Source organism: Bufo gargarizans, chromosome 6 (genome assembly GCF_014858855.1).
Source record: "Bufo gargarizans isolate SCDJY-AF-19 chromosome 6, ASM1485885v1, whole genome shotgun sequence".
NCBI classification, from domain to species: Eukaryota; Metazoa; Chordata; class Amphibia; order Anura; family Bufonidae; genus Bufo; species Bufo gargarizans.
Window position 1 is genome coordinate 267372225 of NC_058085.1, and position 20186 is coordinate 267392410.

At 45.3% G+C, this 20186-nt stretch overlaps 1 protein-coding gene across 3 annotated transcripts in view; it reads right to left on the minus strand.

The window, feature by feature from the left end:
• Positions 1-20186, minus strand: part of RGS19 (regulator of G protein signaling 19) — a 62219-nt gene that overhangs the window by 22167 nt on the left and 19866 nt on the right. The window contains exons 1-2 of one of the 3 annotated variants that reach the window (XM_044298995.1): positions 17283-17364; positions 8415-8538 (exon numbers count right to left, since the gene is read on the minus strand). The exons of 1 other annotated variant lie outside the window; for it this stretch is intronic. In XM_044298995.1, the coding sequence (XP_044154930.1) occupies positions 8415-8474 (60 nt within the window). In that variant the 5' untranslated portion in view covers positions 8475-8538; positions 17283-17364. Of the gene's footprint in view, positions 1-8414; positions 8539-17282; positions 17389-20186 lie in introns of those variants that run through there. One more of the 3 variants, XM_044298996.1, reaches the window with a different exon arrangement.

The following is a 20186-nucleotide window of genomic DNA, read 5'->3' on the forward strand; positions in this document are numbered from 1 at the left end:
AGAAGTTCAGGTTTGGTGTTCTGTAGATTGTATTATTTTGCCTTATAACATGGTTATAAGGGAAAATAATAGCATTCTGAATACAGAATGCATAGTACAATAGGGCTGGAGGGGTTACAATTTTTTTTTTTTTTAACTCACCTTAATCCACTTGGTCGCGCAGCCGGCATCTCTTCTGTCTTCTTCTTTGCTGTGCACAGGAATAGGACCTTTGATGACGTCACTGTGCTCATCACATGGTCCAATCACATGGTCCCTCACCATGGTGAGGGACCATGTGATTGGATCATGTGATGTGACGTCACCACAGGTCCTTAGCCGGCAGCTCAACATTACAGAAGAAGACTGAGATCCGCAACTACGCGATCAAGTGGTTATTTTTTTTTTTTTTTTAACCCCTCCATCACAATTATTATTTTTTTACTGTACTCAGAATGCTATTATTTTCCCTTATAACCATGTTTTAAGGGAAAATAATACAGATCGGGTCCCCAGCCCGATCATCACCTAGCCACCATGCGTGAAAATCGCACCGCATCCGCACTTGCTTGCGACTTTCACGCAGGCCCCATTCTCTTCTATGGTGCCTGCGTTGCGTGAAAAACGCTGAATATAGAGCATGCTGCGATTTTCACGCAACGCACAAGTGATGCGTGAAAATCACAGCTCATGTGCACAGCCCCATACAAATGAATGGGTCCGGATTCAGTGCGGGTGCAATGCGTTCACGTCACGAATTGCACCCGCGCAGAATACTCGCCTGTGTGAAAGGGGCCTAAGTGTTAAAGAAGCCTAAGGCCCCTATGGGCGAATGCAGCAGGCAACTGCCGGAAAAGAACCATTCGTTCCCTATAATTGCCTCATCGTTACAGCAGGTGAACAATGCATTTACATACAGCAATCACCTCTGTGGTGTGGGGATGATCTGCTGCCCAGAAACGATGATTAAGGTGTCCATGCCCACAATACCTTCACAGGATGAATAAGTGTTTTCTCAATCATCTGGTGATCTGTGGCACCTTTAGAAGGAGCAATTATCGGGAATGAGCGTTTGTACAAAAACTCCTCCCCAAACATTGGCCCGTGTAAATGGGCCTTCAGACATTCCCAAACTGCACCAGATTTAACACAGTGCCTGATGCTAGATGATAAGGGCTCAGCTGTAGTTTCTGTCCACATCTCCATAGACTCCTTAACCTGTGTCACATTTTGGAACAGTTTACTCCAGGACCTAGGTGCACTGACATCCATAAATGCGGGCCATTGAGGAGCGTTTCACACACCAGTCTTAGGGGGCATTCACACAACCGTAGTTACGGTCCTCAACTGTTCCGCATATTTTGCGGACCAGAGGCGGACCATTCATCTCAGGAACAGGACTCATCTCAGGTTAATTTGCATATGTAGCAAATCGGTTTTTTTACACAATAACAGCACACAGAGCTATGGGGACTGGGTATTGTGGATGTGCTAGCGGCCATCTAGCAACCCATGTCCTCAGCTCTATTCACAAAATCCCGGTGACAGGTTCCCTTTAAATCAACGTCAGCTAGCACATCCGCAATACCCAGTCCCCATAGCTCTGTGTGCTGTTATTGTGTAAAAAAAAAACATTTGACACATATGCAAATTAACCTGAGATGAGTCCTGTCCCTGAGATGAGTCCAGCGTGAAGGAGCGCAGCACCGCCCCGCATCCTCAGAATCTCCGCCTTGCTCCCCAACATCAGAAAGCTAGAGCGCCGTAATCTCGCAATGCGCGAGCTAGTGCATGCACTGTTCCTTCCCTGAGGCTGATGCCAGCACAGGGAAGGAACACTATGACGACACTGTGCATGCGCTAGCTCGCGCATCGCGAGATTACAGCGCTCTGGCTGTCTGACGTCGGGGAGCAAGGAGGAGATTCTGAGGATGCGGGGCGGTGCTGCGCTCCTTCACGCTGGACTTATTTCAGTGACAGGACTCATCTCAGGTTAATTTGCATATGTATCAAATAGTTTTTTTTACACAATAAAAGCACACAGAGCTATGGGGACTGGATATTGCGGATGTGCTAGCGCCCATCTAGCAACCCATGTCCTCAGCTCTATACACAAAATCCCGGTGACAGGTTCCCTTTAAAATCTATTTACTGCTCGACTAATCACTGTGGAGTGAATGTCGGCTGCCCTCAATGGCCCTTTATACAGTTCATATCAAGTGAATATTCCAGTAGCTCCACTCGTGACTGGTGTGATCTCAGGCTACATATCCTTCTCTCATGAAACCAAAATGGCAACTCTCTCAGTGACACAAGGTATTTAAGGAGCATTTTCCACAAACGATCCCTAAAATAAAGTTATCTAGGTCTCCAGAACAGTAACCAATAACAGCCTGTGTGTCAGTCTTTACTGAATTCTAGCACTCTATTCTTGAGTCAGAAAGATCAGGACTATAAAATACTATACATCTTCGTTAGGATACATTCACACGACCATATTAAGTTGCTGTCTGCAAAAAATACAGATGACGTCCATGTTGCATACATTTTTTTGGCAAACTCATTGTAACAATGCCTATTCTTGTCCCTAAGATGGCCCAGAATAGGACATGTTCTATTTTTATTCTTTTGTGAGAATGCCGAACAGACATATGGACATGGACAGCAGACTTTGTGCTGTCCGCATCTTCTGTGGCCTTATTGAAATGAATGGATGTGCATGAGGCCAAAATTCTCAGTTTTTCACTGACATAACTCAGACAAGTTCCGTATCACTCATCTGAAAGAGACCTAGGGACTCAAGCACACAACCGTTGGGTGTTTTGTGGTCTGCAAATTGCGGCTCCGCAAAACACGGATACTGGGCGTGTGAATTCCGCCTTTCGAGGAACGGAAAGGCTGGCCCCTAATAGAACAGTCCTATCGTTGTCAAGCAATGCGGACAATAATAGGGTATTTCCGTTTTTTTGCAGCCCCACTAAAGTGAATGGTTCTGCATATGGGCCACAAAAAAAAAAAAAACTGAATGGACATGGAAAAAAAAGTTCGTATGCATAAGCCCCAAGGCCCCTTTCACACGGGCGAGATTTCCGCGCGGGTGCAATGCGTGAGGTGAACGAATTCCACCCGCACTAAATCCGGACCCATTCATTTCTATGGGGCTATGCACATGAGCGGTGATTTTCACGCATCACTTGTGCGTTGTGTGAAAATCACAGCACGCTCCTCTTTGTGCGTTTTTTACGTAACGCAGGCACCAAAGATATGAATGGGGTTGTGTGAAAATCGCAAGCATCCGCAAGCAAGTGCGGATGCGGTGCGATTTTCACGCACGGTTGCTAGGTGATGATCGAAATGGGGACCCAATCATTATTATTTTCCCTTATAACATGTACTTGTACTATGCATTCTGTATTCAGAATGCTATTATTTTTTCTTATAACCATGTTATAAGGGGAAATAATACAATCTACACTACAACTAACCCAAACCTGAACTTCTGTGAAGAAGTTCGGGTACCAAATATGCCGATTTTTCTCATGCGCGTGCAAAACGCATTACAATCTTTGCACTCACGTGGAAAAATCGTGCATGTTCCCGCAACGCACCCGCATCTTTTTCCGCAAGGCCCGTGTGAAACCAGCCTAACTGTCTTACATTTAGAACATTTTCTACACCTGAAGCAGGCGTAGAAAATGGTAAATGAGACAGCCCTGCCAGTCCCTCCTCTTCCCCACCCACTTTTTAGCTCTGGCATGAGCGGGGAAAATTCGCAGATCTTTGTGTCGCAATCTGCACCAGAAATACACCTAATATAGGCAAATTTCTGTTTAATAAATTACCTCTATAATGCCTTAAAAGGGTTGTTTAGGATTTTGATATGATGACCTACCCTCAGGGTATGCCATCAGTATCAGATGTTCGGGAGTTCGAAACCCAGCAACCCCAAGATTTAGGGCTCATGCACACGACCGTTGTTGTTTTGCGGTCTTTTTTTTCACGGATCCGTTGTTCCGTATCTGAGTTTTTTTTTCTCTGATTTAAGTCCTCTTCCGTTATTCCACAAAACATATCTGTATGGTTTCCGTAAGCCATCCGTTAATTACCAAACACATGAGTAATATGGCATGGGCATAGCATTTCTACAGTATGGATCCACAAAATACGGATGATATACGGATGTGTTCCATGTGCGTTCCGTATGTTTTGCGGACCCATTGACTTGAACTTGAATGGGGCCTCGGACCGTTATTTGCAGACAATAATAGGACATGCACGACTTTTTTTCGCGGACTGGAAATACGGAAACGGAATGCACACGGAGTACCTTCCGTTGTTTTTGCGGATCCATTGAAATGAATGGTTCCATATACGGTCCGCAAAAAAAAACAGAACAGACACAGAAAGAAAACATGTTCATGTGCATGAGCCCTTAGCCATTTCTTTCTAGCTCTGGTGCTGGGACTACACACTACTGTCCATTGTGTAGTGGATGAAGCTGGTCACTGCAAAGCATCTCCCACTGAAGTGAAAGGGAAACAGCTGATTAGTGGGGGTGCAGGGTGTTGGTCCCCTGCCGATGTGATATTGATGGCCTATCCCGAGGACAGGCCATCAATCTCAAAATCCTGGACATCTTTATTGTGGATCCTATTTAAAGGGGTTATCCCATCTTAGACAATGGGGGCATATCGCTACAAGGAGAACGGAGCCGGTTAGAGTTGTGGCTGGAGGACCCCGGGTTTCCCGGGGTCCGTCCACCACCAGGCGCAGCTCCCCGCCTCTCCCATTGAAGTGAATGGGAGCGCACCGCGCATGCGCGACCTCCGCTCCCATTCTTTTCTATGGGGCAAACGGAAATAGCCGAGCCAGTGCTCGGCTATTTTCGGCGGCTCCATAGAAATGAATGGAGGGCGGCTGCGCATGCGCCCTCCTCAAGTTTCTCCGCTCCGTTCTGCTTGTAGGTGCGGGTCCCAGCGGTAGGACCCGCACCTATCAGACAATGGGGGCATATCCTAGCGATAGGCCCCCATTGGCTATGATGGGATAACCCCTTTAAGCCTCAGTCACACGTCAGTGTTTTGATCAGTGATTTCCATCAGCGATTGTGAGCCAAAACCAGGATTGGATCCTCCACAGACATAAGGTATAAGGCCTCATGCACACGACCGTTGTGTGCATCCGTGGCCGTTGTGCCGTTTTCCGTTTTTTTTCGCGGACCCATTGACTTTCAATGGGTCCGTGGAAAAATCGGATAATGCACCGTTTGGCAGCCGCATCCGCGATCCGTGTTTCCTGGCCGTGAAAAAAAAATGACCTGTCCTATTTTTTTCACGGCCAACGGTTCACGGACCCATTCAAGTCAATGGGTCCGTGAAAAATCACGGATGCACACAAGATTGTCATCCGCGTCCGTTTTTTCCTATCATTTCAATGGCAAACTTGACTTAGATTTTTTTTTCATTTTTCATGTCCGTGGATCCTCCAAAAAACAAGGAAGACCCACGGACGAAAAAAACGGTCACGGATCTACGGACCCCATTTTTGCGGACCCTAAAAAAAAAAACTGTCGTGTGCATGAGGCCTTAGGGAAAGATCTGCACCTGTTCTGTGGTTACAGCCATATCTGGTTTTGACTTACAGTCACTGATGGAAATCACTGACGAAACACTGATGTGTGAATGAGGCATTACTGATTATTCTGGAATTGGCTCAGTCATAGGGGTCATTTGATATAGGTCTGCCCTCAAAGGTGAAATACTGGGTGCAGGATATGCAACATCCGAGGTTTGAGGACCCTATAGACAGTATGCAATCATTGTCACCGTGCTTTTTGGAACGCTTTGTGGTTGTTCTGGTTTTACTTTGTTCTAAGTACGTAAGTTACTAAGTGCATTTAATGAATATGCTGTGGTTACAAAAAGATCTATTATGCTGAATAAACTCTACAACCCTCATCTGGGGGTGTCCAAATATGAGTGTCTGGTGCCTGTGAGGTTGACCGCTGCTGATCTAGACAGATGAGCTTTGGAAAGAGTGAACATTCTACTCAACAAAGTGCCAAATGTAGCTTTACGAAACAGGAAGCTCAGAGAGAGAACAGACCACAAAAAGTGCAACTCCCTTACCCATAGTCTGTCATGTGGGAAAAGACCCACCATCTAGGACCCGTGTGACCAGTGACACCTGCTAGTCAAGCTTATTCTGAAGGAAATACATTTCATAGTTGTGTTATGGTTATGTACCACAAAGGACAGTGACCCAGAAGAGAGGAGATTCTCTGGTCCAGCTCCACCCAGCCACCCGAGTCTCAGATCCAGACACAGCAGGTGATGGGGCCAAAGTCAGAAGGGTTTTAGGCCCAGAGCCAGCTGGCCACCCAGGGTCTTGACCCAGAGTCAGCAGGCCACCCAGGAGGTCTCCTAGGTCTGAGGCCCAGAGCCAGAAGGCCCACAGAAAGCAGGCCCCCTAGGTCTCAGGCCCAGAGCAAACAGGCCAGCCAGGTCTGAGGCCCAGAGCCAGCAGGCCACCTAGGTCTTGTGAGGTCTATGAGCCTTTCCTGCTAGCCCACCTGGTGTAGGGGCAGATTGGCCATAGATTCTACAGGGATTTTTCCTGGTGGGCCAATGACCTGAGCCCTCATCATGGCCACTAGTTAATTAATGCTGGGGGCGTCAAGTAGTTATCTTCCTGGCCGGCGACCATAGGTGTCCTCCTGATTCCTAATATCAACTGTATTGCCATCTTGAGGCAAATGGAATAGTAGGACAGAACGTGGCAGCTAGTGCTGGCCACCACAAAAGGGCAGCTTCTGGGGAGGTATTTTGTCCAGCTGGAGCATTATTTTGTGCTGCATTGTGATTTTGATACTGCTCGGTCAGTTTATGTGTTGCACTGGAGTATTTGGTTCTGCTGCTGCGGTATTTTGTGCCGCAATATGGTATTGCTGGCACTGCCTACTTACGTTATCCCTACCTTCTGTCAATTTGGACCACCTACAACATGGGGCCACTTTTTCTTTTTTTATCCAGGGCCACATAAAGTTCTCAGTCCGCCCCTGTAGGCATCTGCTCCCATGGACACCAAGAATGGAACATATCCCCTACCTGCTACTCAGCAATTCCCCTTTTATTCCAAAGGAATGGGAAATATAAAAAAGGGGCATAGGCTATGTTTAAATGGCTAAAAAAAATGCAGCATATTTCTTGCATAAAATATCCATTTACATACAGTAACATGCGTCCAAAATGCCAACTTCCCATTGATTTGAATGGAAATATGTACCCTAGTGCAAATGGGGACGTTTTTTACGCAGCTGATTTCAGAAACGCTGTAGAATGTTACTTCTTTCAAGCATTTTGAGGCTACTTTCCCCACTGAAGTCAATGTGAAGTGGCAAAACACCTAGCAGATTTCCCGAAGAGGAAATTTCCACTGCGAATTTCGCTGCGTATCCAGTGTGGATTTCCATTGGATTTCAGACTAAGCACCGCAGTGGGCCTCCACAGATTATATTGACATGCTGTAGAGTTAAAATCAGAGTTCAGTTCACACTGTGGATTTTCTTTTTGCAGCATGGACGAGATTTCATAAAAGCCACTTTGCTGGTACTGTAATGGCAAATCCGCAGTGTATCCGCAAGTATGACCATACCATTAGGCCACGTTCACATTACCGCATCCGCTTTATGTCAGCCTCAATCACAGTCCATGTTATACCTGTGAAGATGTCTGTGAAGCATCTGTGTTTGGTCCGTGTGTCTGTTTTTCACCCTCCATGTGTCATCTGTATTCCACGGATGATGCTGTGCTGAAAATGTATTTCCACAGCATCTCCTATAAGTGGTCACTGAAAAACCGATGCATCACGGACGCCATCTGTGTTGTGTCCGTGATTTTCAATGGGTGTGTTTGGCCCACATCACGGAAAAAAGTGACAAAAAAAAACTGTATGGAAAATGTTAGAAAGCTTGGAGGACATAATTTAATGGTGGAAAGGACGGCACCATCCCTGTCTTTAGTCCCTGACCCATAATCTGAGCTAATTTAGTGGTAATGTGAAGAGCCAAACATGTCCTCTCTTCATCGTCTCCTCAGACATCACAGACACATAAGCTGGCATCTCACTCAGTGCTTCTCTGAACCAAAGAGTTGAGGCATTTGGGAAAAAAAGCAAAAAACAAAACTACTTTGGCGCTGTATGAAGATTTCTGTAACTTATTACTTATTTAGTTACCCGCCATAAGACTGCGGCATCCAGCACTGCACAACATGGCACTGTATACAGAACAATGCATGAGAACAAATTAACTGCGTCGCCGAACATGACTCACTGTACAGTGCCGCTACACTACAACCTCCTCCTCCTGCACACATTCACTTCCCCAAATCCACAGCTGGACATGCACAAAACACACAGTGCTGCAATACACATACATTATATAGCACGGTACACATCATTGGTCCGCTTTCATATAGCTCCTCCATGGAGACCATGTTTTGAGGCTTCTGCTATAACCTCCCTTTTGTTTATGCCAGGAGCATTTGGGGCTTTAGGACCCTGTACAATGGAGAACAAAGTGGACAAAACCAATTAGGGGGTGAGGGGTGTTAATACCGTATAAATGTACAAAAACAACCATCTCCTCTGCTGTGACACATGAGGGAGATTTATCAAACTGGTGTAAAGGAAACTGGATAAGATGCCTGTAGCAACCAATCGGATTCCACCTTTCATTTTCCAGAGGAGCTCTGACAAATGAAACGTGGAATCTGATTGGTTGCTATGGGCAACTAAGCCATTTTTCCTTTACACCAGTTTTGAGAAATCACATACCACAAACCACACATGCAGATAAACAAATGCCCCCACTCACTGCGTATACACGTGGCATGCAGGGTAGTCATGTTTCTCCTGGGGACAGTGATGGTATAGTTTGGGGTGCAGGAGGTCAGTGTAGGTATGGATGGCAGTACTGCCTTTCTTGAGTACAGTCAGGAAGTAGCTTGTCTCTCAGAATGTCTCTCTTAGGGTCTATTCACAAGTCCACAACTGTTTTGCGGTCCGCAAAACACGGACACTGGCCATGTGCGTTCCGCATTTTGCCAAACGCACATGACTATGATAGAAATGCCTTTTCTTGTCCGTGGATGCGGACAAGAATAGGACATGTTCTATTTTTTTGCAGGGCCGCGGAATAGAAGTGCGGATGTGGACATCCTTTGCGGCCCCATTGAAAATAAATGGGTCTGCACCTGTTCCGCAAAATTGACGTGTGAATGGACCCTTAAGCCCCTTGCAGACGAGCGTGAGCGGATGAGGTCCAGATGCATTCAGTGAAAAATGCACGATTTCGCAAGCAAGTTCATTCATTTTTGTATGCGATCGCGTTCAGTTTTTATCGCGCGGGTGTATTGCGATTTAATGCGTTTTGCACGCGTGTGATAAAAAACGGAATGTTCACAAACAACATCTCCTTGCAGCCATCAGTGAAAAACACATCGCATCCGCACTTGCTTGCGGATGCGATGCAAATTTCACGCAGCCCCATTCACTTCTATGGGGCCATCGCAGAATATAGTGAAAATCGCAGAATATAGAACATGCTGCGATTTTCACGCAACGCACAAGTGATGCGTGAAAACCAAAACGCTCATGTACACAGACCCATTGAAATGAATAGGTCCAGATTCCGTGCGGGCACAATGCGTTCACATCACGCATTGCACCAGCGCAGAATACTCGCTCGTGTGAAAGGGGTCTTAGACACAGTGTGGAGTGTAGGGGTACTATGTATATAATACTGGTATGCAGGGTAGTAATATCTCTCTCAGGCACAGTCTGGTATGTAGGTGGTACTATGTATATAATACTGGTATGCAGGGTAGTAATGTCTCTCTCAGGCACAGTCTACGGGGTACTGTGTATGTAATACTGGTATGCAGGGTAGTAATATCTCTCTCAGGCACAGGCTGGTATGTAGGTGGTACTATGTATATAATACTGGTATGCAGGGTAGTAATATCTCTCTCAGGCACAGGCTGGTATGTAGGTGGTACTATGTATATAATACTGGTATGCAGGGTAGTAATGTCTCTCTCAGGCACAGTCTACGGGGTACTGTGTATGTAATACTTGTATGCAGGGTAGTAATATCTCTCTCAGGCACAGGCTGGTATGTAGGTGGTACTATGTATATAATACTGGTATGCAGGGTAGTGATGTCTCTCTCAGGCACATTCTACGGGGTACTGTGTATGTAATACTTGTATGCAGGGTAGTAATATCTTTCTCAGGCACAGGCTGGTATGTAGGTGGTACTATGTATATAATACTGGTATGCAGGGTAGTAATATCTCTCTCAGGCACAGGCTGGTATGTAGGTGGTACTATGTATATAATACTGGTATGCAGGGTAGTAATGTCTCTCTCAGGCACAGGCTGGTATGTAGGTGGTACTATGTATATAATACTGGTATGCAGGGTATTGATGTCTCTCTCAGGCACAGTCTACGGGGTACTGTGTATGTAATACTTGTATGCAGGGCAGTAATTTCTCACTTAGGGCTCATGCACACGAACGTATTTTCTTTCCGCTTCCGTTCTTTTTGCGGGCCGTATGCGGAACGCAAAAAGTAGTGCATGTCCTATTATTGTCTACAAATCACGGTCCGAGGCCCCATTCAAGTCAACGGGTCCGCAAAAAATACAAAACGTATGTCATCCGTATTTCATTAATCCATACTGTAGAAATGCTATGCATTATTGCTATGCATATTGCTCATGTGTTCGGTGATTAATGAGTACTGTTTTAGTTTCTGATCCGCAAAAAACGGATCAAATACGGAAACCATACGGATATGTTTTGTGCAATAACGGAATGGAAGAGGACTTAAATTAGAAGAAAAAAAAAACTTGGATACGGAACAATGTATCCGTGATAAAAAGGACTAAACAACAACAGTTGTGTGCATGAGCCCTTAGGCACAGTGTAGGGGTACTATGTATATAATACAAGTATGCAAGCTAGTGATGTCTCTCACACGGCCGTTGTTTTGGTGGCTCGGATGCGGACCCATTTACTTCAATGGGGCCGCAAAAGATGCAGACAGCACTCCGTGTTCTGTCCACATCCGTTGCTCCATTCCGTGGCCCCACTAAAAAAATATAACATGTCCTATTCTTGTCCGCGCTTTGCGGACAAGAATATGCATTTATATTAAAGGCTGTCCGTGCTGTTCCGCACATTGCGGAACGCGCCTGGACGCCATCAGTGTTTTGTGGACCGCAAAACACACCACGGTCGTGTGCATGAGGCCTTAGGCACAGTGTGGAGTGTAGGGGTACTGTGTATATAATACTAGTATGCAGGGTAGTAAAGTCTCTCTTAGGCCTCTTGCACACAAACGTTTTTCTTCCGTTTACGTTCATTGCCTTCGTATGCCTTCAGTTTCCGTATTTCCGTTCCATTCAAAGAACATGTCCTATTATTATCCGCATAACGGACAAAGATGATAGTACTGTTCTATCAGGGGCCAGCTGTTCCGTTCTGCAAAAAACTGAATGCACACGGACATCATCCATATTTTTTGCGGATCCATTTTTTGCGGACCGCAAAACACTGAAAAAGCCATACGGTTGTGTGCAAGAGGCCTTAGGTTACATGCACACGACCATATGTGTTTTGCGGTCCACAAAAAAAAAAAAAAAAGGGGATCCATTGTAACAATGCCTAAAATGGACAAGAATAGGGCATGTTCTATTTTTTTTGCAGGGGTACTGAACGGACATACTAATGTGGCCAGCACACAGTGTGCTGTCCGCATTTTTTGCGGACCCATTGAAATGAATGGGTCCACATCCTATCCGCAAAAAAAAAAAAAAGGGAACGGACTCGGAAACAAACAACGTTCGTGTGCATGTAGCCTTAGGCTCAGTGTGGGGTATAGTGGTATTGTGCATATAATACTAGGATGCAGGGTAGTGATGTTTCTCTTACGAACAACCCGGGGTGTAGGGAGTATTGTGTATATAATAGTGGCATGCAGGGTAGAAATGTCTTTTAGGGCTCCTGCACTCCATGAGCGGGCCATATATCCCGGAACGGCACACATCGTGCGCACGGGAGCGCACAGTATCATAGGTCATATGATCTTATAAGTGGGGGACAATAGCCCCGCGGGCGGCCCGATGCGCACAGCATCATAGTAACCTATGATGCTGTGCGCTCCTGTGCTTACGATGAGTGCTGCTCCGGGACAATTACTACCCTGCATACCACTATTATATACACAGTGATCCCTACACCCAGGACTGTGCCGAAGAGAGACATTACTACCCTGCATACCAGTATTACAAACACAGTACCCCCTACATCCCAGACTGTACCTAAGGCTTTATGGACATGGCCGTATCCATTTTTGCAGCTTGCAAATAGCAAATCCCCAAAACATGGATACCGGCCTTATGCATCCCGCATTTTCCCTTCCACAGGTCCGCCAGTTTGTTCAAATATCTATTTTTGTCCGCAGAAATTAGACATGTTCTGTTTTTTTGCATGGCACAGAATGGAAATACGGACACAGTGTGCTGTCTGAGTCTTTTGTGGCCCCAATGAAATGAATGGGTATGCAACTGATCCTCAAAAAATGCGCATCGGATGCAGACCGAAACTATGGTACATTACTATCCTGCATGGCACTATCATATACACAGGGCCCCCTACACCCCGGACTGAGCATAAGAGACATTACTATGCTGCATACCTATATTATATGCACAGTACCCCTACACCTCGACATTACTACCCTGCATAAGGGTACTTTCACACTAGCGTTTTTCTTTTCCGATATTGAGTTCCGTCCTAGGGGCTCAATACCGCAAAAGAAAATGATCAGTTTTATCCTAATGCATTCTGAATGGAGAGCAATCAGTCCCTCTTACGTTTTTTGGCTGGAGAAAATACCGCAGCATGCTGCATTTTTTTCTACGGCCCCCAAAAAAACGGAACACTTGCCTGAATGCCGGATCCGGCATTCATCTCCAATGAAATGTATTAGTGCTGGATCCTGCATTAAATTTGGCGCACTGACGGATCCGTTCTTCCGGTCCGCGCATGCGCAGACCTTTAAAAATGTGAAAAAGAAAAATACCGGATCTGTTTTTCCAGATGACAACCGGAAAGACGGATCCGGCATTGCAATGCATTTGTCAGACGGATCTGCATCAGGATCCGTCTCACAAATGCATCTGTTTGCGTCCAGATTGCCGGAATCCTCTGCCACAAGTCTGAAAGTAGCCTAACAGTATTATATACACAGTACCCCCTATACCACAAACTGTCCCCACACTTGAGTACAGGACAGACATTACTACCCTGCATGGCAGTATTATATACACAGTACCCCTACACCACAGACTGTGCCCAACAGAGACATTACTACCCTGCATGGCAGTATTATATACACAGTACCCCTACACCACAGACTGTGCCCAACAGAGACATTACTACCCTGCATGGCAGTATTATATACACAGTACCCCTACACCACAGACTGTGCCCAACGGAGACATTATTACCCTGCATGCCAGTATTATATACACAGTACCCCTACACCACAGACTGTGCCCAACAGAGACATTATTACCCTGCATGCCAGTATTATATATACAGTACCCCTACACCACAGACTGTGCCCAACAGAGACATTATTACCCTGCATGGCAGTATTATATACACAGTACCCTTACACCACAGACTGTGCCCAACAAAGACATTACTACCCTGCATGCCAGTATTATATACACAGTACCCCTACACCACAGACTGTGCCTAAGGGGTCATTCAGTTCACAGTATGAATGGGTCCGGATCTGTTCCCCAATTTTGCAGACCCATTCAATTCAATGCGTATCTGTAGTTCCGTTCCGCGGCCCTGCAAAAAAGATAGGCATTTTCTATCATAGTGCTGGCCATGTGCGGTCCACAATTTTTGGACCACAAAACACTACAGATGTCTGAATTAGCCCTAAAAGAGACATTACTACCCTGCATATATACACAGTACCCCCTACAACCCACACTGTGCCTAAGGGCTCATGCACATGACAGTATGCCCTCCGAGACATACGGTCTTTAGACACAGTGTGGGGTATAAGGGTACTGTGTATATAATACAGGTATGCAGGGTACTAATGCCTCTCTTAGGGCTCGTTCACACGACCGTTGCTGTATTGCAGCCCGGATTGGCGGATCCGCAATACACGGGCACCGTTCCGTGTGCATTCCGCATCACGGATTCGGAACGGAACACTATGGAATGTTTCTGTGGGGTTCATTTCCGTACTTCCGTTCCGCAAGAAGATAGAACGCTATCTTTTTGTGGAATGGACGAATGCAGAGCCATTCAAGTTGAATGGGTCTGGATTCGTCCCGGCGGTCGTACGGTGGTTGTTGGGCATTGGGGACTGCAAATTGCGGTCCCCAATGCACGGAACGGCCCACCTACGGCCGTGTGAATGAGCCCTAACTCACGGTCTGCAGTGTAGGGGAACTGTGTATATCAGGCATCCTCAAACTGTGGCCCTCCAGCTGTTGCAAAACTACAACTCCCACCATGCCTGAACAGCCTACAGGTATCAGCCTACAGCAGGGCATTGTGGGAGTTGTAGTTTTACAACAGCTGGAGGGCCGCAGTTTGAGGATGCCTGGTGTATATAATAGTGCCACGCAGGGTAGTAATGTCTCTCTTGGGCACAGTCTGGGGTGTAGGGATCACTGTGTATATAATAGTGGTATGCAGGGTAGTAATGTCTCTTTTAGACACAGTGTGGGGTATAGGGGTATTGTGTATATAATACAGGTATGCAGGGTAGCAATGTCTCTTTTAGACACAGTGTGGGGTATAGGGGTATTGTGTATATAATAGTGGTATGCAGGGTAGTAATGTCTCTCACAGTGTGAGGTATAGGGGTATTGTGTATATAATACAGGTATGCAGGGTAGTAATGTCTCTTTTAGACACAGTGTGGGGTATAGGGGTATTGTGTATATAATACAGGTATGCAGGGTAGTAATGTCTCTCTAAGGCCCAGTGTGGGGTGTAGGTGGTACTGATTATATGATAGTGCCATGCAGGGTAGTAATGTCTCTCTAAGGCCTCATGCACACAACAATAGTTTTGATCTGCATCCGGTCCACATTTTTGGAGGATCGGTTGTGGACCCATACATTTCAACGTGGCCGCAAAAGATGCAGACAGCACACAGTATGTCCATTCCGTGCCATGCAAAATGCGGGATGCATAGGGCCGGTATCCATGTTTTGGGGATTCGATATTTGCAAGAGGCAAAAATGGATACGGCCATGTGCATGAAGCCTTAGGCACAGTCTGGGGTGTAGGGGTACTATGTATATGATATTGGTATGAAGGGTAGTAAAGTCTCTCTAAGGCCCAGTGTGGGGTGTAGGGGTACTGTGTATATAATAGTGCCATGCAGGGTAGTAATGTCTCTGTTGGGCATAGTCTGAGGTGTTGGGGTACTGTGTATATAATACTGGAATGCAGGGTAGTAATGTTTCTTTTAGGCACAGTCCCGGGTGTAGGGGTACTGTGTATAAAATACTGGAATGCAGGGTAGTAATGTCTCTGTTGGGCACAGTCTGAGGTGAAGGGGTACTGTGTATATAATACTAGCATGCAGGGTAGTAATGTTTCTTTTAGGCACAGTCCCGGGTGTAGGGGTACTGTGTATAAAATACTGGAATGCAGGGTAGTAATGTCTCTGTTGGGCACAGTCTGAGGTGAAGGGGTACTGTGTATATAATACTAGCATGCATGGTAGTAATGTCTCTGTTGGGCACAGTCTAAGGTGTAGGGGTACTGTGTATCTAATACTAGCATGCAGGGTAGTAATGTCTCTTTTAGGCACAGTACCGGGTGTAGGGGTACTGTGTATATAATACTAGCATGCAGGGTAGTAATGTCTATTTTAGGCACAGTCCCGGGTGTAGGGGTACTGTGTATAAAATACTGGAATGCAGGGTAGTAATGTCTCTGTTGGGCACATTCTGAGGTGAAGGGGTACTGTGTATATAATACTAGCATGCAGGGTAGTAATGTCTCTGTTGGGCACAATCTGAGGTGTAGGGGTACTGTGTATATAATACTAGCATGCAGGGTAATAATGACTCTTTTAGGCACAGTCCGGGTGTAGGGGTACTGTGTATATAATACTGGAATGCAGGGTAGTAATGTCTCTGTTGGGCACAGTCTGAGGTGAAGGGGTACTGTGTATATAATACTAGCATGCAGGGTAGTAATGTCTCTGTTGGGCACATTCTGAGGTGAAGGGGTACTGTGTATATAATACTGGCATGCAGGGTAGTAATGTCTCTTTTAGGCACAGTCCCGGGTGTAGGGGTACTGTGTATAAAATACTGGAATGCAGGGTAGTAATGTCTCTTTTAGGCACAGTCCCGGGTGTAGGGGTACTGTGTATAAAATACTGGAATGCAGGGTAGTAATGTCTCTTTTAGGCACTATCCCGGGTGTAGGGGTACTGTGAATATAATACTAGCATGCAGGGTAGTAATGTCTCTGTTGGGCAGTCTGAGGTGTAGGGGTACTGTGAATATAATACTAGCATGCAGGGTAGTAATGTCTCTGTTGGGCACAGTCTGAGGTGTTGGGGTACTGTGTATATAATACTAGCATGCAGGGTAGTAATGTCTCTTTTAGGCACAGTCCCGGGTGTAGGGGTACTGTGAATATAATACTAGCATGCAGGGTAGTAATGTCTCTGTTGGGCACAGTCTGAGGTGTTGGGGTACTGTGTATATAATACTAGCATGCAGGGTAGTAATGTCTCTTTTAGGCACAGTCCCGGGTGTAGGGGTACTGTGTATATAATACTAGCATGCAGGGTAGTACTGCCTGAACTGTGCTCAGTGTGGGGATAGTTTGAGATGAGGGGGGATTTTGTGCAGTATAGTCGGGTGTATCTTGCCCTCGGTGTGGGGGTAGTTTGGGGCACAGGAAGGACTGTACATGGTATGTTTGGGAGGGTATGGAGAGTACTAATGCTCCTCTTGTGCCCGGTGTGGGGGTAGTTTGAGGATGCAGGGGAAGGGAGGTATAGTGTATGTTTGGATGGGTAGAGGGAGTTACATTTCTTGCACCCAGAGAGGGGATCCCCTGCACTCGGTGACCACCTATGCCGGTGCGGGCTGCAGAGAAGAATTCGGGGACCCCCTCCCGGTGCCCCATGCACTGATCTCCCATCCGCAGGGCAGCTGCTACTTACAATCTGGGCAGCACCGGAGCCCGGTCGCTTCCTGAAGCACATCCGCCTGGCTGGGGGGGAGGGGGGGATGGAGCCGGTACCGGGAGGGAAGGAGGGAGTGACCCGGGGACCGGGACACACACGGGAGGGACCCGGGGACAGAGACACAGCCAGAGGCGCACTGCGCATGCGCCCCGCCCCCATTCACTTCCGAACTCAGCGCTGCGGCTCCACGTCAGTCACTGCCCGAGTGTGTGTAGTATATATTATATGTGTCCTGCTGTACTGTATGCTGTATACTGTACCGTACTACATATATAATACACGTCAGTCACTGCCCGAGTGTGTGTATTATATGTGTCCTGCTGTACTGTATGCTGTATACTGTACCGTACTACATATATAATACACGTCAGTCACGGCCAGAGTGTGTGTATTATATGTGTCCTGCTGTACTGTATGCTGTATACTGTACCGTACTACATATATAATACACGTCAGTCACTGCCAGAGTGTGTGTAGTATATATTATATGTGTCCTGCTGTACTGTATGCTGTATACTGTACCGTACTACATATATAATACACGTCAGTCACTGCCAGAGTGTGTGTATTATATATTATATGTGTCCTGCTGTACTGTATGCTGTATACTGTACTACATATATAATACACGTCAGTCACTGCCCGAGTGTGTGTAGTATATATTATATGTGTCCTGCTGTACTGTATGCTGTATACTGTACCGTACTACATATATAATACACGTCAGTCACTGCCAGAGTGTGTGTAGTATATATTATATGTGTCCTGCTGTACTGTATGCTGTATACTGTACCGTACTACATATATAATACACGTCAGTCACTGCCAGAGTGTGTGTATTATATATTATATGTGTCCTGCTGTACTGTATGCTGTATACTGTACTACATATATAATACACGTCAGTCACTGCCCGAGTGTGTGTAGTATATATTATATGTGTCCTGCTGTACTGTATGCTGTATACTGTACCGTACTACATATATAATACACGTCAGTCACTGCCAGAGTGTGTGTATTATATGTGTCCTGCTGTACTGTATGCTGTATACTGTACCGTACTACATATATAATACACGTCAGTCACTGCCAGAGTGTGTGTAGTATATATTATATGTGTCCTGCTGTGCTGTATGCTGTATACTGTACCGTACTACATATATAATACACGTCAGTCACTGCCAGAGTGTGTGTAGTATATATTATATGTGTCCTGCTGTACTGTATGCTGTATACTGTACCGTACTACATATATAATACACGTCAGTCACTGCCAGAGTGTGTGTATTATATATTATATGTGTCCTGCTGTACTGTATGCTGTATACTGTACTACATATATAATACACGTCAGTCACTGCCCGAGTGTGTGTAGTATATATTATATGTGTCCTGCTGTACTGTATGCTGTATACTGTACCGTACTACATATATAATACACGTCAGTCACTGCCAGAGTGTGTGTATTATATGTGTCCTGCTGTACTGTATGCTGTATACTGTACCGTACTACATATATAATACACGTCAGTCACTGCCAGAGTGTGTGTAGTATATATTATATGTGTCCTGCTGTACTGTATGCTGTATACTGTACGGTACTACATATATAATACACGTCAGTCACTGCCAAAGTGTGTGTATTATATATTATATGTGTCCTGCTGTACTGTATGCTGTATACTGTACCGTACTACATATATAATACACGTCAGTCACGGCCAGAGTGTGTGTAGTATATATTATATGTGTCCTGCTGTACTGTATACTGTACCGTACTACATATATAATACACGTCAGTCACTGCCAGAGTGTGTGTATTATATGTGTCCTGCTGTACTGTATGCTCTATACCGTACTACATATATAATACACGTCAGTCACTGCCCGAGTGTGTGTATTATATATTATATGTGTCCTGCTGTACTGTATGCTGTATACTGTACCGTACTACATATATAATACACGTCAGTCACTGCCCGAGTGTGTGTATTATATATTATATGTGTCCTGCTGTACTGTATGCTGTATACTGTACTACATATATAATACACGTCAGTCACTGCCCGAGTGTGTGTATTATATATTATATGTGTCCTGCTGTACTGTATGCTGTATACTGTACTGTACTACATATATAATACACGTCAGTCACTGCCCGAGTGTGTGTAGTATATATTATATGTGTCCTGCTGTACTGTATGCTGTATACTGTACTGTACTACATATATAATACACGTCAGTCACTGCCCGAGTGTGTGTATTATATATTATATGTGTCCTGCTGTACTGTATGCTGTATACTGTACTACATATATAATACACGTCAGTCACTGCCCGAGTGTGTGTATTATATGTGTCCTGCTGTACTGTATGCTGTATACTGTACTACATATATAATACACGTCAGTCACTGCCAGAGTGTGTGTATTATATGTGTCCTGCTGTACTGTATGCTGTATACTGTACTGTACTACATATATAATACACGTCAGTCACTGTCCGAATGTGTGTATTACATATTATATGTGTCCTGCTGTACTGTATGCTCTATACTGTACTACATATATAATACACGTCAGTCACTGCCCGAGTGTGTGTATTATATGTGTCCTGCTGTACTGTATGCTGTATACTGTACTACATATATAATACACGTCAGTCACTGCCCGAGTGTGTGTATTACATATTATATGTGTCCTGCTGTACTGTATGCTCTATACTATACTACATATATAATACACGTCAGTCACTGCCCGAATGTGTGTAGTACATATTATATGTGTCCTGCTGTACTGTATGCTCTATACTATACTACATATATAATACACGTCAGTCACTGCCCAAGTGTGTTATATATATTATGTGTCCTACTGTACT